The sequence below is a fragment of the Aptenodytes patagonicus genome, chromosome 4, assembly GCF_965638725.1.
Source record: "Aptenodytes patagonicus chromosome 4, bAptPat1.pri.cur, whole genome shotgun sequence".
Lineage (NCBI taxonomy): Eukaryota > Metazoa > Chordata > Aves > Sphenisciformes > Spheniscidae > Aptenodytes > Aptenodytes patagonicus.
Window position 1 is genome coordinate 55079665 of NC_134952.1, and position 15909 is coordinate 55095573.

Consider the following 15909-nt stretch of genomic DNA (forward strand, 5'->3'; position numbering starts at 1 on the left):
CTTTTCATGCTGATCTCATTTTTGTCTTTGAGGCTTAAAATATTCACAAGCACTGAAAGCTGATATTTATGAGTAGAGCTGGGGGTGTGTGTCGCTTAAACAGCTCCTAGCCCATCACGAACATCTCTAGCTGTACTCCACCAGCTCCATGGAGATTCAGTACTCTGGTATTTTTATAAGTAATCACCTCCATATAGTTCAGCATTGTTCATTCTAAAACACATTCTTGCCTTTTACTTTATTTATAGATTTTTTTTTTTAATAGAAATGAACTATTTTTCCTTGTTTTCCAAGTAGTGCTTATGCAATTCAGTGACAGAAAGTGCTGTTGAACTTGAAAGAACATCACTTTCTGTTAACTCTTTGTTAAATTGTATGCCCATGTTCTGCTCTGCCTGGAGTACCATAAATCCCACTCATTTTTATGGGTTCAGTGGATGTGGATATGTGCCAAGTATAGAGACAAAGAAAGCGCAAAGGTGTAACCAAGGACTTGACCTGCGTAACGCAATAGGAGAAAAGCTGTACTCTGCAATCTGAAAAGCACAACATATCTCTTTGGCAGCAGCAGAACTTTGATCTAATGCCACTGAGACCAAATAAGTCTCAAATACGGTGACCATTTCAGAGGCTTCTACAGAAAACCGCTCTGTAGTGAACACCCAGCTCAAATAACTTTCTCAAATTTTGATGGGTAGAATTACTTTAAAGCCTTCATTCAAAATCTTACAATCCAGCCTAGAACTGTTTCTTTTTTCGCCCCCTTATATTTATAGCCAATTTTCTAGACAACATGCCCTTGCGAAGTTCTGGCAAGTTGAGCATGGAGACCAGAAAAGAAGATGGTGAGAGCACAGCACCTGCCCCTCCGCAGAAGAAGCTGTCCTGTCAGTGCCACCACCACTGTCCTGAGGACTCAGTCAACAGCACCTGCAGGTTTGTGGGTTATATATTTGGTGGTGAAACATGGGAAAACCTATTTGTGGTAGCTCAGCAATCCCAAGTTGGGTGTTGCAGTTTTTGTTTAAGCAGTAGTATGTAAATGAATTGTTTATACATTGTATCTAAAAGTCAGAGGTAATTTTTACCTAGCTATCAGCTACATATTTATATTTTTATGTTAGGGTGTTTACATCTTTACAGTTTTAGATAATACCTGTGTTACTTCATTGCATATGAAATATTCTGAAGGTAGGAATTTGTTTTTAAAGGTGCATGCAGTTAATGAGAGGAGACTTAATGGAGATATATTGAAATGTCAGTAAATGCTTATGAATTTCTAGTCACTCTCTATGGAACACCATTTATAAGAACCCTCCTCTTGGTGTGTGTCTTTGCAATAGCTGAGCTATCTTTTGTAGGTCCTCAAGGCTTTGGTTTTTTTCTTGCTTCCATGCTAAAAGGAAAGTGATCTTTTTCTTGAGGTGAAGTGTTGAGCATTTTCTTATACTAGCTATAGTCTTCTGTTTGGTTTTGCGTTCAGAGTACTACAAACTTCTCATTTGGGTTGGATTCCACTTCCTCAGATCCTTCTGCCTCCCTGGGAGAGAGGCATGTCCAGCAAAGCACAGTCCCCTTGAAGGCTCAGCCTTGGTCTGTGTTGCACTGACACTGCCTGAAGCAGCAGAGGTGACAGGGTACCTGTGGTGGGACCAAGCTGCTGTTCCCCCACCCAGAAGCAGCTCTTGCTGGACACATACTATTGCTGTTGAATGAGGGTAGTGGTCAAACACCTCTGTCTTAGCTTGAGGTGCACGTACAGTTTGCTTTAGCTGCAGCAAAGTACGGCTGAGCTCTTCATGTTCCACATGAGGAATTTAAACTTTTCTGCTTACTTAGAGCAGGTAAGACACTGGAGATACTCACCAACAGCTATAGCCTAGTGGAGTTGTGGGAATGTGAGAAGCATCAAAGCAGGGCACAGATGTGAGCCCAGCTGAACACGCCAGTTGGGTATGCAGTGGTGTTTGAGATGAGACAGTCTTAACATTGTGTCAGCTCTTCAAAGCAGTGCATTAAAAAGATAGATGGGGAAAGCCTAAGGTTGCTGAAGATATTGATTACTTTGTTGGATTTTTGAGTGTTGTTTTGTAGCCTGACTTAATTCTGCTCAGCCTGCAGTTTCACACAGAAGTGTATCAAAGTTTTGATGACAGCTGTAAATACCATTTCCCCTTTCTATCCTCTTCCTTCAAACCCATGCTCTAGCCAGAAGTTAGACCTAACTGCTCTCACATGGCAGTCAGTTAAAAAAGCTGTAAAAACCCACTCTGATATCAATTTGCAGATCCCCTGCAGCATGAATCAGCTGTTTCCTGTTCCTGCCCAGCAAGAGCCACTGCTTTCACACATGCTGTCTCACACATGCAGTAACAGGGAAGTTGCAGACGACTTAAATCCATGAATTAGGATTCACATTAGGAAGCACAAAGGGATCCATGTTAAGAAACCCACTGAACGAGGTTTATACCCCAGCTGGGTAGGCCTGCTGTTGCACTTTGCTTCATAGGCATCATTGACATTAAGTACTTTTCATGTTACAAGGAACTATGAGTAAATGTCCTATTAAAATGGGATTTGTGCATTTTCCCTCACTGCGATACTTTAAAGAAACTCTCTTCAGAGTCCCCCTTACAGTGTCAAATACCAAACTTGTTTTTAGGTGTTAATGCCCAAGGATAGGCAGTTAAGTGGCAGTAAAACACAAAATTATAACCCCTTTTGTCTTCATAATCTTTGCACATTTCAGGCTTGAATGTTCTACTTGAGTGACAAAATTATTTTTTCCAATTTAGACATCAAAATAATAATTGAAACTGGAATTTACCCATCAAATATTAATCACTTTTCTGTCCAGGAAAAATGGAAACAGTCAAAAGACTTGCCTTAGAGCTACTCCTCTTTCCTATCCTGTGCTGTCACCTGAGCAGTATCCGCCTTGCCACTTGCCCAGTGAGCAACAGCATAAGTGAAAAATTGCTGAAGAGCTTGGAGTAATATAAAACAAAAAATTTAAATTAACTTAAATACTCTGCCTTCATGGCTTGTCAGCAATAATCCTTTTCAGGATGGTGATCATTGCTATGGCTCCCCCTACCTTGGTGCGAGAGCTGCAGTGAGGTACAAAGGACACAACACCCCTCGTTTTCCCTACATCTGCTTAACTGTTAGTCTGTAATCATTTGCGTCTTAAATTCCTTACTACATAGCTGGAATTATGGATGAAAAGTGAAATGGGACGTTACAGAGAGAAGAGGATCCTAAGCCTACTGTTGGAAAAGAGTAGTTATTAGGTCTCCAGTTAGCTGGCTGGGTTGAGACCAGGTTTCAAAAGATATGACCAAGACCAACCAGGTTAGCAGGGATTATTCATTTCCCCTGTGTTTTGGGATCATCCTGCTAGGCAGGCAGTAACTTAAATATTTCATCCTAGCCTGAATGAGCGTTGGCACAGTTTTAAAGCACTCAGGAATTCTCATTGAACCTCACTATAAAGGAAGTTTCCCCATATTGAAGTTCAAGCAGTATCGATTGCACTGTGTTTGTCTGAAGAATAAAGGAACTGCTCCAGATTAAAAGTTACTGCGTTAACTATCTGTTTCCCTCAGATGTAGCCATGAAAAGCCTTTTACATTTTATATTTAAAAAAATTAAACCTCTCGTCAGCTCTATCAGTCTGTTAAACTTTGGGCTGTGCTTGGACCTGCAGAGCTTGGATTTGCCAGCCCCGCAGGGACAAGCCAGCATGTGCTGGGGCACCCAAAGGCCTAGCAAAGCCCTGACACCTGGGAAATTCACCGAGCACATCCATAGCCAGGGCTTGGGCTCTGGAGAGCATCAGGCACTGTCCCTGCTGGGGCTCTCACCAAAGCAGGGAAGCCTTTTGTGTGCCCAGGAGCAAGGAGGGCTCTGAAAGTTCAATGGGAAAGCATTTCCAGCTGTGTTTAAATTAAAACTCTCAGAATAAAATAGTAGTCCTGCTGCAGTGACCATTAAAAATGTCTCATAAAAAGCAGTCTGCCATCCCACCTGAAGATTTTGGTCTGCTACCACAGGTATTTATCTATTAAAGTATAGATCCTGCCTGTAGTACTGGTAGTCTGAATGTTGATACAAAAATGTGGACATCTGGCGGCCATTTAAAATCCTCTCCATAATTGTATTTTTAGAAATTTTAAAGTCAATATTCTTCAACCACATCTGTATCAAATCCTCTAACAGCCTGCTGTGTTCCTATACAGAATTTCCCTTTCTTTATACTTCCGCAGCTTAAGTCCAATAATACTTTAGGGAGCTAAGGATAACGCTGCAGCTTAAAATGCAGATTGCTTTCTATATCAACGGAAAAGCAGTAGCTCTAGTTAGAGCATGCTTTAAAAATTAGGGCAATCCACAAGCACAAGTTTTGGAAGACCCATTACAGGGTCATCTCATCAAGAAAGGGTTAGCGTCAGGGAGCAGTGAAAGGGGGCCAAGCCAGGAGCTGAGGTTGATGCTAGGGCCAGCCATATCCTCACCCACCAGGACCCCATTTCCCCAAGGATACCTGAACACAACAGGCAGAGACAGCTCCCTTGATGGCCCTTCGCTGGCTAGTAGTGATCTGGATCCAGGCAGGAGATGGGGCTGGAGACAGGCACCCCTGTATCATCGCTTAGGAAGGAGTTTGATGCTCAGACCTGAGCTTAAATGGAGCCCCTGGGCAGGGGGTCTGTATGGGGGGGATGGGGTGTCGTGTCGTGTCGTGTCGTGTCGTGTCGTGTCGTGTCGTGTCCAGGTGGGGCCACCCTGGGCGATTGAAGCTCATTAGTGCACTCAGGGCCCTGACAATTAAGATCTTTGCAGAAGGTTTGCAATCCTCTGCTTGTAAAGGGTGTGTTAACCTGTACCATGTTGAAACGTTATTCTTTCTGAACATCTGTGCGATTCATAAAAGGCTTTCGGTAAAGAAGCTCAAAGCTGCTTTGAACACAACCAGGACCTTGTTTTACTGTTCCATTTCAAGTTTTGTGTGTACAAAGTGAATGCATAGGCAGTTGTGTCTAATCATAATTAATTGCATATTTTAAAAAGTAGTGTTAGATTTAATTGGCTTTGACTGTAATGGGATTGCAGTAAAGGCAGAGGCTGATTAGGTGCCTTGTTGCACTCTATTTTCCACTCACAAATAATTGCTGATACTTTTAAAGGTTGGGCTGATAGAGTTTAATTTCTTAAGAGTTGCCTACTGGTCTTGATTCTGTTTCTGCCCAACTGTGTCTTGAGGTAGCTTTGGTTATCCAAAGCAATAAAATAATTCAGTTGCTTTTTCAGTCTTATCAGAGATGATAATTCACTTGAGTGATGTTATTTTCGTTCTCCTGTTCTCCAGATGATAGGATTGAATTTTCTTTGTAATTTGGTATGTAGAAGGAAGAAGACTTCAACAGTGGGTCAAAGCACTGAGTTCAGGCAACTTTTCTTTTAAGCAACTTCAATTTTTAGGGTAAAGTTGAACATTTTCTGATAAAGGAGCTATGGTGAGATCTTACAAGTTAGCCTTTCAATTTTTTTTAATGTTTGTTTTTATTTTTTCATGTAATCCTTTATACAGGGCTGTACCGGAGACAGTTAAGTCTCCTTTGATGATTAAAACAAAAAACCAAAGGTCAACAGAGACAAATTCTTGCAAGCTCCAGTCTTTCCTTGCCCCCTCTGCCAGGACCGTATGTCTCATACGTGGCTCAGCAGGTGACTTCACCCCAAGTGTTTAAACTGAAACGCAAAGTCCCTCTCCCACACTTTTCAACTATGCCACAGAAATTCCTTGTTCTTAGTTTTGTTCAGGGCTTGCATTTAATGTAAACCTTAAGCTAAATAGTAATGCAAGTCCAGTCCCCCTGTATTGAGAGCTGTTGCATTACTCTCAGATAGTTTTTTAGTGTGAGGGAGTACTTTGGTGTTACTGTGCAGAAAGTGCTGGAATACCTAAGACTTCCCTTGCATATTCAATTTACTTATACCAAAAAAATCCAAAACAGCAAATATCCATGTTAAGTCTGTCCTAGCATTAAAGAAGCAGCTACATCATACAAATTCAACTGCAGTATAATCTTAAGGTCAAGTAAAAGGAAACATTTGGTCTGTGTTTAAATTTTGGAGACAAAAGAAAGGAATAAAAGAAAAAGGGAGAAGGAAACGAGGAAGATCAGTAGCTTTATTTTGACTATTTGCTTCTTGATAGTTCTCTCAGCTACTGCGATGGATTTTGCACATAAGTGAAAGGTGCTAGAGAGCCCTGGTGAAAATGCAGAGGTACCCATGCTTGGTGCTATTGCCATACCCCAAGTTGTGCTGTCAGGTCTATAGACCTGTCAAATCTCATTTACTCAGCATGAAGCCTGGACAGTTTCTAGGGCTTTCCCTCACAGATTGGCATAATGGCTTGTTTTCTGCGTTGTGACCTCATGTGTCAGGGAGAACTGTTTGATCTGATTCATGATTTAGTACAACAATGCAAGACACATTTGGTGGGCCAGGTCATGTCTCAGTCCTGGGAGAATAGTATGGGCAGGTGTGCAGAGAAAATAATGATTGATAGACCTATGTATGACATATGAAAAGATGCTCTGCTAGGATGGGTTTGTTACCCTCCTTTTTCTCTGTGTGAAGGGTCATCGTTGAGCACCCAGAGAGCCAAAAGGTACCATACACAGCAGAGAGTGTATGGTAGGACCAGCATCACCATCTTGGAGACTAAGTGTGGCCAGAAGCTGTGGCCTGCTGTGAGCCAACTTCTTTGCTTTGTTACACCTGTATGTCTCTCCTCGCGTTCAGAGTAGCTGTGCAAACATCTGAAGGTGCATCTGGCTCAACAACTGTGTAATGCTCTTCTCACTTGGTTTCATGTTACTTCCCTGATGCACAGCTGCTAACTATATTATTTTTTCTGAAAAATTAGCCTCTGTTGAACACATTTACAGTGACTCCTTGTTTTATGGATGGTGTCCAAAGACAGTGTTTTGCTAAATTTGGCCTTCATCATCTTCCTTAAGTGAAGGATGTGACAAAATACGTGAATTAGATGCAAACTGGGAGTCAGCCAATTTTCAAATTAGATTATTTCTGCCAGTCTTTACAGAAGAATATGAACTTCCCAGTTTCTGTTCATAATATAATCTAACGTTTTTTGATCATTTTTAAAAACAGTGCAGAAACTTGTCATGGTGCTTTGGATGGAAATGAAAAGATGCTGTAGCTCCTTCTGATACGAAAACCTCTATAAAGAGGAGGAGTGGACAAAAACTATAATACTTGTATGGACTGAACTGTAAATAAAATTAAAGATAAGGAATCTTTTCATCAAGTTATTTAACCCACCTGTTTGTGATAAGCCCTGAACGAGGGAAAGATGTTGCTTTTCCAAGTTATATATTGCCATCCCTGGCTGCGTCACACACACAGCGAGCAGGACAGGAAATCTTCAGCAGTCAAGTTTTGGTAGCTGAGGTATCGCATCTTCTGTGAGAAATGGCTGTTGGCCAGTGAGGACATCTGTGTGAGCAGCTGCAAAGCTGTTGGCCTCTGTTCCTCCCTTCTGACATTTAGTAAAGGTCTCAGTTAAGATCACCTCTTTCTTTCTGGTAATCTATAATTGTAGCAGCACCTTCTACATCAGTGTCTGTCAGTGTTTCTGCTATTAACTCCCTCTATTTTACCTGGCATTTGACTTGGCTGTGAAAATTCACTCTTGGCAAATATGTGACATACCAAATCTGTATTTATTAGTGATCACATCCAAAATGTATTTAATCGCTGTCCTGCACCATACTCTAATAAGATGATGCTTTAGTGAAAGAGGTTAGTGGGTGTGTACTTGGACGTATTCAGTAACATCAGGTTGAGTTCCTTCTTTACACACGGTTCGCAGAATCAAATTACACAGAATTCAAATTACAGAGTTTTTATTATTAAGAAAATAATAATTCTGTACTACAAATTTTTGCTAGGAAGTGGAGAATAGGTTTTTCATATTGCTTTGCACATATCGGCAATGTACATATGTTTCTATTTGTGCAATCACCAAAATAACCATAAAATTGGAGAGGATGCAGGTTTATCTGACTTGTTTCTGACTTGTTATAATAATAAGAAGAGTTTCATTTCTATCATAGGCAGGTAGGAGGTAGGTAATAAAACAGCAGGGGTATGCCCTGCCCTTTACTTGCAGCGTGTGGTCCGTCTGACATCCTGTGAACCAGGAGAAGAGGTCAGGGGTGGGAGGGGGGAAGCAGGTAAGAGACACTTCTTTCTTTTAAGAAGAGTCACTTTTACCTCTCGCCCAAACACCTGAGAAATTTTCAATAAGATAATGAGTTCTTACATTGCATGAAAACTTTTTAGTTTATTTTTTTCTTAGAGGTAGAAACAAGCGGTACCCATGTTTATTCTGTTCAGCATTGCTATTTTTAATTGTCTCACACTTTTCCTTCATTACGATACTGTGTCTGTAAAGAACATGATTTATCCTTATTGTTGGAGCTTTGTGACTTTTCCGTTTTGCTCTATCCAATCTAATTTTGTTTGTCTTTTTAAATTTGGAGTAAAATTTTAAGAGGGACTAAAGCGCTTGAGGAGCCTGAATTTAATTTTCAGAAATGAGCTGAGAATCGGTGTCCCTTGGCAAGTCAGAAAAAAAAGAAGTAAAACTGCTGACTTTCCTGCTTCTTTTTTCCCTTTTGCAAACCATTTGACTTTTCCTTCCCCTGCTTTCCTTTGGTGAACTGAGCATTTTGGTTTTTGCTGGGGACTGTTAGCTGTGGAGTTCATTTTTGTGTTTCACTTGATTGCGATTTATTGTTTTGTTGCTCTGTCCCCCGGGTTAAACTTACTCATTACTTTGAATCAAAGGCACCATGCAAACAAATATAATCTAATATAATATTCTACTCTAATGGATTCCTTACAGTCTCTCTTCTTGGCAATCCTAGTGTTCCTATCTTTTAAGCTTAAGCAATGAAATCAAGGTGGTTGTTGCCCAGAAGGGTTGCTGTCTCCCTTGCCTTACTCGTATGCACAATGTCAAAGAAGGGTAGAAGTCATCGCTCGCTTCTCCGAGAAAGTAATTTATAACATGCAACTGGTTACTTTTCAAATCCAGAAGTCAATAACCTGTGATAGATTATTATTTGAAGTAATAAGCTTACTGTGGCTAGACCCTGCACCACTAATATAAAAATATGCCACAGCAAATGTTTGACATGATCCTATCCAGCATCTCTCTGTCGTGTAGCTAATACTTACAAATTGTGTTTATCTCTTACATGTGTAACTGTGCCTCTCGTTTCCTACATCTTCATTGCCTTTGCTGTTGTTGCTCTGTTAGACTCTCATTCAAGTAAGGAGCAAATCATCCCAAATTTTGCTGTGTTTAAATTTTCTAATCCTTTTTTCTTTTTATTTCCTTGTTTTAACTGAGTTTGTTTCTTCTCTTCTGAAAAATACTCATTGCACGTAATAACCAGTGTTGTTTTCCTGGGGAAATAACAGAATATTTTATTTTTATGTGACTTAAATGTCTTATATTAAAGAGATTTTTCTTTATTTTTGGATCCTCTTCCTGCAAATCAGTCAATTTGTGTTTCTTACACACATTACGTATCTCCCTCAGAGTGCTCAGAAATTAATGTACAACAGTCTCAGTAAAATGCAGCCACCCTTTTCGTGCCCTCCTCCCCCTCTTTCCATAGCATTCAGGCATTTGACCTTCATCGCGGAAGGACATTTATCACCAGCACCATCTAGCCATCTGTTAGTATACTTGTCCTCCCTGGTGCACGTTCTTGTAAACGGAAGCGTTATGGATCACTTTAGGCTTATAACCCAAGTAAACAGTTATGAAGGGTGTTGATGATAACTCAAGGACTCATACACAAGAGTGTTGCAGTTTGTAATATGGTTAAAACAGGAATCACAAATCATTCTTAATAATATTTTATGTTTAGTATCTCAAAAATGTTTCTTTCTTCAGGTCTCCACCATGGTGCAAATATCCATGCCTTGTTCCCACGCACAAGGCAGACCTGCTGTAGCGTTGATGCTTGCATTTATATAGGTCTCCAAAGTCTTAACACACTAATGGCCACAGGCAGAGAATTGAGATGTTTGTTAGTGGGGTTTATAGCTGTGAAATGTTGGAAAGGTAAGTGTGTCAGCTCCAAGGCAGAGCCTCCTTTGTGTGTGCAAGAGCTAGTTCACAGCGCTGTCGGCTGTTGGAGTGCATTGCGAGAGGTTGCCTTGGGTGCCTGAGTCTTCCAGCCTGCCTTGCATCGATTTGTTAATGGCAGATTTGCTTTGCAAGGAGCAAAGTTTAAGACTATATTCAGCAGCACATTTTTCACTTCAAAGCCTTTTCCTGATTCATTCTTTCCAATCCTCAGCACTGATGGCTACTGCTTCACCATAATAGAAGAAGATGAGTCCGGTGGACATTTAGTCACCAAGGGATGTCTTGGATTAGAGGGCTCGGACTTCCAGTGTCGGGTAAGAAAGCATTTGCTGTCAGAGTGTCGCTTGGCTTTTTGATAGCTTTCAACTGAAGTGCAGTCAACAGACATTACTATGTCCATGGTTTTTACTATGTCCATGTTTTTCACTTTTGTTCGTTTGGCAGATAGTTGCTCCGCATTGATTGCTGAGGGGAATGCATTTATATCCCTGAATGGTGATATTATAGCTGCTCCTAACAATAACTTCAGTTTTTGGTTTTGGCACTGCTGTTACTAGTAACACTCCCGCTCAGAGGAAGTTTGAATTTAGAGAAATGCAGTCTTAATTCCTGAAGTCTCCATGGTAGCTAAAGTTAGTTAGGATGTTGTTTGATGGACCACAGCAACCTTTATGTCTTGCATGCAGTTGCACTTTGGTTTTGGATTTCTGGTGCCAGAAATTCCCTTCAAGTACAGTGATCACCTGATGGAGAGCAAATATCACTGCAGGAATGGAAGGGGTATGGGCAATGGAGCAAGGTGGCTCTAAAGTGTTTGCCTTTCCTAACGTTAACCTCAAATGATTTTACATGAGTACAGGAACAGTCTAACCATCAAGGTCCATGGAAGGTATTTTACCCAGCTTCCCCTGAGAGCAGAAGCAGCAACTAAATTAGTCCACACGGCAATTCCTGTATTATTCTGGCTAAACTGTTTTGAATACCCACGTTAACTTATTTTTGTAATCTAAGTTTAACTGGTGGACGTATGTGACTTTCACAGTTCTGTCTTGCACCTTTAGAGTCAATCAGTCCCTTCTGCAGCACTAGGGCACCAATAGAAACATGTGAATTCATCTCTTAATTATCTAGATGAAATGTTGCTGGATACGCTCGGTGGCAGAAATCCTTACTCCACACATCCTAGAAACCTGTAGCAGACTGCCGTCAGCTAACAAGCACATCTTTCTCTCAAATGCCAGAATGATGGTGTATATTTACAACACAGATAATGACTTTGCTTTCTGTCAAATTGTTTGTTGCAGGACACTCCTATTCCACACCAAAGAAGATCAATTGAATGTTGCACAGGCCAAGATTATTGTAACAAACACCTTCACCCTACGCTGCCACCACTGAAAAATCGAGGTAAGGGGAAGTAAATCCAGTCCCAGACTGATCTTTTCCTGCTGTTGCTCTTTGTGCCTTACGAAGAAACAAAGCCAAAACCAAAGCGCCCCCCTCCAACTGCACTTGATTAGAGATAAACTGCATTAAACAGTATCGCTGGATTGCTATAGGTTGTGTGGGGAGCGGTGCCTTGACCCGTGGTTGCTGATACTTGCTATTATTCCTATTGCATACATGCAGTGAGCATCAGATGCATTAGAGTCACACGATATTGTCCTAGCCCAGGCCAGCTGGCTATCGGTGATCATCCCAAAGACTTAGGTTAGTCGTGGCAGAGGATGCCCCTTGCTGTGTATGTTTTCAGCCTGGTAATAAAATTGAATCCTCTTTCTAGTCCCTGCAACATGCATTACTGTTGTTCATAACTCCACACACATCGGGACTAGGTCTCCAGTGGTTAATTAGTCAGTTCGAGTTGACTGAAGTCCATTAGGATTTTCTTACTTAAAAGACCTGATAATCCAGCACTAGGACAATAACTAGTCACTAAAGCAGATTTTCTACTTGAAAAATGTAGCTGAAAATAGAACGTAGAGTAAGAACTTATGCACTGATTTATTATTTTTGTATTTGTTATTTGAGAACAAGTGGACATGTATTAACTTGGTAGATTCTGGGGCAAGGTTTTAGCTTTTTTGTTTGTTTGTTTGTTTGTTTAAACATCACTTTCTGAAAGTTGGTAAAACTATTTTGGCTGGATGTTGCAGAATACATTTTATAGAAGTGTATTCCTAAGTAAGTGTAAATTCATCCATGATAAACTCTTGGCATTGGCAGCAATGGCCAAGATTTGTGGTAGTCAGCATGGAGTTTAGTCTGTGAGAGTCAGTTCAAGGTTGCAGGAGAATTTGTAATCGTGGCATTCTGAGTTGAAAATCCAGATCAGTGTGCAGATTCACTCTGAATTACACAAAAGTGGATACTTACACAAATGCATGCTCAGAGAAAGCCTTCACTAATGTAAGCTGTTCTCTTCACGCCTATGAAATTCTGCACAGATGGGCTGCAGAATCAGGCCTATGGAGAGTAGTATGTAAATATTTCACTTAACTAGCAAGCCGTTAAGTCAGCGAAACCTCATAAATTTCTGACTTCCAACATAAGAGTTATGTACTACTTTGCTGGCTTTTTCATTTTAAAAAGTTCTTTAGACTGAGAGAGAAGATGCAAAAGGAAGTCAATATTTGTTCACACTTACTTAGTATATCAATAAATATAATTTCAGTTTGGAAAACACTGCCATGATTTCTTCTTGCTGCTGACTGAGTTTATTCTATGTTAAAACTACTTAGAAATACTGAACCAATGCCTAACGTTAGATATCTACCTTATTAAGATTTTAGTTATTTGGCAAAACTATCTGCTGCTTATACAGAAAGCAGTAAAACAAGCTTTTGGTAGTGGCAGAAGTTGTTTGGATCGATGTTGGTTTTGCTCTGTGTGTATATGGGGTAAATAAAGCATCACTTGGGCACCGTGGTGGCAGACCCATTAAATAGCAGAGAGAATATTTGTTGAAAGAAAAATTTCATAGAGTTGGAACAGGTTTCTAGCTGCTCTGTGTTGCAAAGTTGTCTATTTTAGCATGACAAACAAAAGGCTATGTATTCACTCAACATACTCTGAAGACTTTTGTTTGAAATAAGCTCTCGCACTACCGGTACCCTGATAGTGTATTGTGGAAATACATTTCAGGAGCTGCTTCATTAAATGTGGCTGGACAGGGCTGAAGTCAGCATCTTTATTAAAGCCTTAAGTAAATATGTCATTCTTGGTGCCAGGCCTGTTTTAATTTGTTGTTGCTGTATCCTAGTATGAAAGCTCAGAGAAAAGCCATAGTTTGAACTGTAGAACCTCACTGCAACCAGGTACACACACTGTGTACAAATACACACTACTGCCAGTACCCAGTACTATGGCCGTGATCATTTTTTCTATCGGAAACATTTTGATTAGGCTGTGATTGACTGAGTACTGTTAGAATTGTGTATCAAACTTAACATAAACTGTAAGTACAAAGAAAGAGAAGATTAACTTAAAAACAAGCTTCTAGGAACAACCTCCTGACCTCCAGGATTCCATGAAAAATATGTATGTTCCTCAGCATTTCAAAACCAAACAGAAATTTGGCTTCTGATGAACTTACGTCCGAGGTCATATCTCATGGGAAACAGAGTCTAGGGATAGCATCCAGCTGCAGGTCAGAGGTTGTTGAACTGCAAATTAACCTATGCACCAAGGTAACATCTACAAAGGCAAGTGACTTGTGTTCTCAAAGTGCTTTTCCAGACCTGGCATGTGCTGGAAAGTGGGTTTTACCCACCCCCACGAAAAGAAAGGAGGACCACATACATGAAAGTGGGAGCTAGAAGAATTAACACTGGTCAAAGTAAGGCTTGTTAAGCAAGATGGAAGAAACAACAGCTAAGCCTAAGTTTTGAGCTCATCTCAGTGCAGAACTAGCAGGATAAAATACCCCAGAGAAACCGTGATGTCCTCGTCCCAGCTGTACTTCTGTCTTATTAAGGAAATGAGAGTCATAATTGGGTCTGATACAACACCTCTGCTTTAAACAATAAAAGATATTCCTGGAAATCCCAGCAAAAGCGCAGGCTGAGACCAGTGGAAAGGAGAAATATATCTTTACTGATTTAGAGCCTATATAAGCAGAAGTGGTGGTGCCACCGTGTCTGGCTCCCTGCCTGTAGAGCTAGTGATGAATGGGCAAGGGAATGATTGGAGGAATGATGGGGTTTGATGTGTGCACAGAGTCTCCACGCCTCAGATTTCACTGCAGTTTTTACTCGGATAACCGTAACGTTGTGAACTGGAGGGACCTGGGGAGGGAGGAGAACCTCCTCTCCCTTTGATATGCTGACTTCTCCCTTGAACCTGCTGGGTGGCATTTTCAATGCACTCCACAGCACGGTCCCGCGGGTGGCAGAGCGAGGGGAACGTGTGGTGGAGGAGGGGGAAATCACGGCAAAATAACTGAGAGGCAGCTTGGTATCACCAAAGAACCTCCTTTTGTTGCCATCTCTCCCTTTCTGTGCTGCTCACCGCTGACACCAGCACGCACCACTGTTTCCGTACAACATGAAACTGTTAACGTGCCGTTTGCTGGGCTTCGCTATTATCAGCCAGCCGAGGTATGTGAAGAAGCTTCCCAAACCTACCGCGTGTTTGTTCTGCGCTCCCCCCACCGTGCTCCTGGTAATCGCTCACTGCTGCCTCCGTGGAAGCTACTGCTTATTCTCATAACCCCGATGCTTGGCATGTTGCAGTTGCCAAGTAACATAACACTAAAAAGCCCAGCACTGGACTTCTTAAAGGACAAAGTATCTCCATCACGCAAACTGGCACCAACTGGTACCCGCCACAGTCTCCACCACAGAGCCCATGAGCCAGTGATTAAGTGGACTCACAGCTGAGCTGCCCCATCCCTCCACCTGGCCAAGGAGTTGCTTGAAAATGGTTCAGGGAAAGGGAGGTTTGTCCTGCTGCTCTGTGGGGAACAGCACAGGCTGTAGGAGGAGAGAAGAGTTGGTCTCCAGCAGCACCAGCCTGGCTCAGTTCAGCAGAACAAACAGACATTGCTGGTATAAGAATGGGGGCATGCTTTTAATCTTGTGTTGTCCACACGCCAGTGGGTTTATGAAGTCCTCAAGTGAGCAATCAAATGAAATTCTGCCAAAACGCTTTGAAAATGCAGGAAGTATTTGAAAGGTGAGACGATAGCTCACTTATCGTCAGTATTGCCTCTCATCGTACATAGCCAAATAAATATAAAGACATGTGGAAGTTATTCTCCTCTCCTGTGAGAGCCAGTTGCATGCCCATGCCGTGCGTAGTGAGCCACTACTAAAGCTATGTTAGCTGACTTCATCAGCATGGGGGACATCACCTACTGCAAAAGCGTAAGCATTGCTGCTGCTGCAGTCTACATCGGCCGCTCTCAGCACAGAGATCAAGACACATTCCTTTATGTCTTGCTTGCTTTCCTTGCACTTGCTTCACATAATTGCATTCGGGTACCAAAAAATTTTGCAGTGTTGGAGTTTGAAGTTTGTTTGAGAGCTACACAGCATTTCTAAAATGCCTCTGGCCTCTGGGAAAATCAAACTGCATTTATTTACTTTTCTGAATGGGAGAAGCCCATTAGAAACATTGAGCACAGGGTTTGGATCATTTAAACCCTAAAAATGATCAGAATTGGATTCAAGATTTCAGCATCTTTATCATCCCACTCCCAA

The 15909-nt window shown here is 41.4% G+C and overlaps 1 protein-coding gene across 1 annotated transcript in view; it reads left to right on the plus strand.

Moving 5' to 3' along the window:
- The window catches only part of BMPR1B (bone morphogenetic protein receptor type 1B), a 165261-nt gene that overhangs the window by 131292 nt on the left and 18060 nt on the right, over nucleotides 1–15909 (plus strand). Inside the window, exons 3-5 of the mRNA XM_076336780.1 lie at nucleotides 777–936; nucleotides 10419–10521; nucleotides 11512–11614. Coding sequence (XP_076192895.1) covers nucleotides 794–936; nucleotides 10419–10521; nucleotides 11512–11614 — 349 coding nt within the window. The 5' untranslated portion in view covers nucleotides 777–793. The remainder of the gene's footprint in view (nucleotides 1–776; nucleotides 937–10418; nucleotides 10522–11511; nucleotides 11615–15909) is intronic.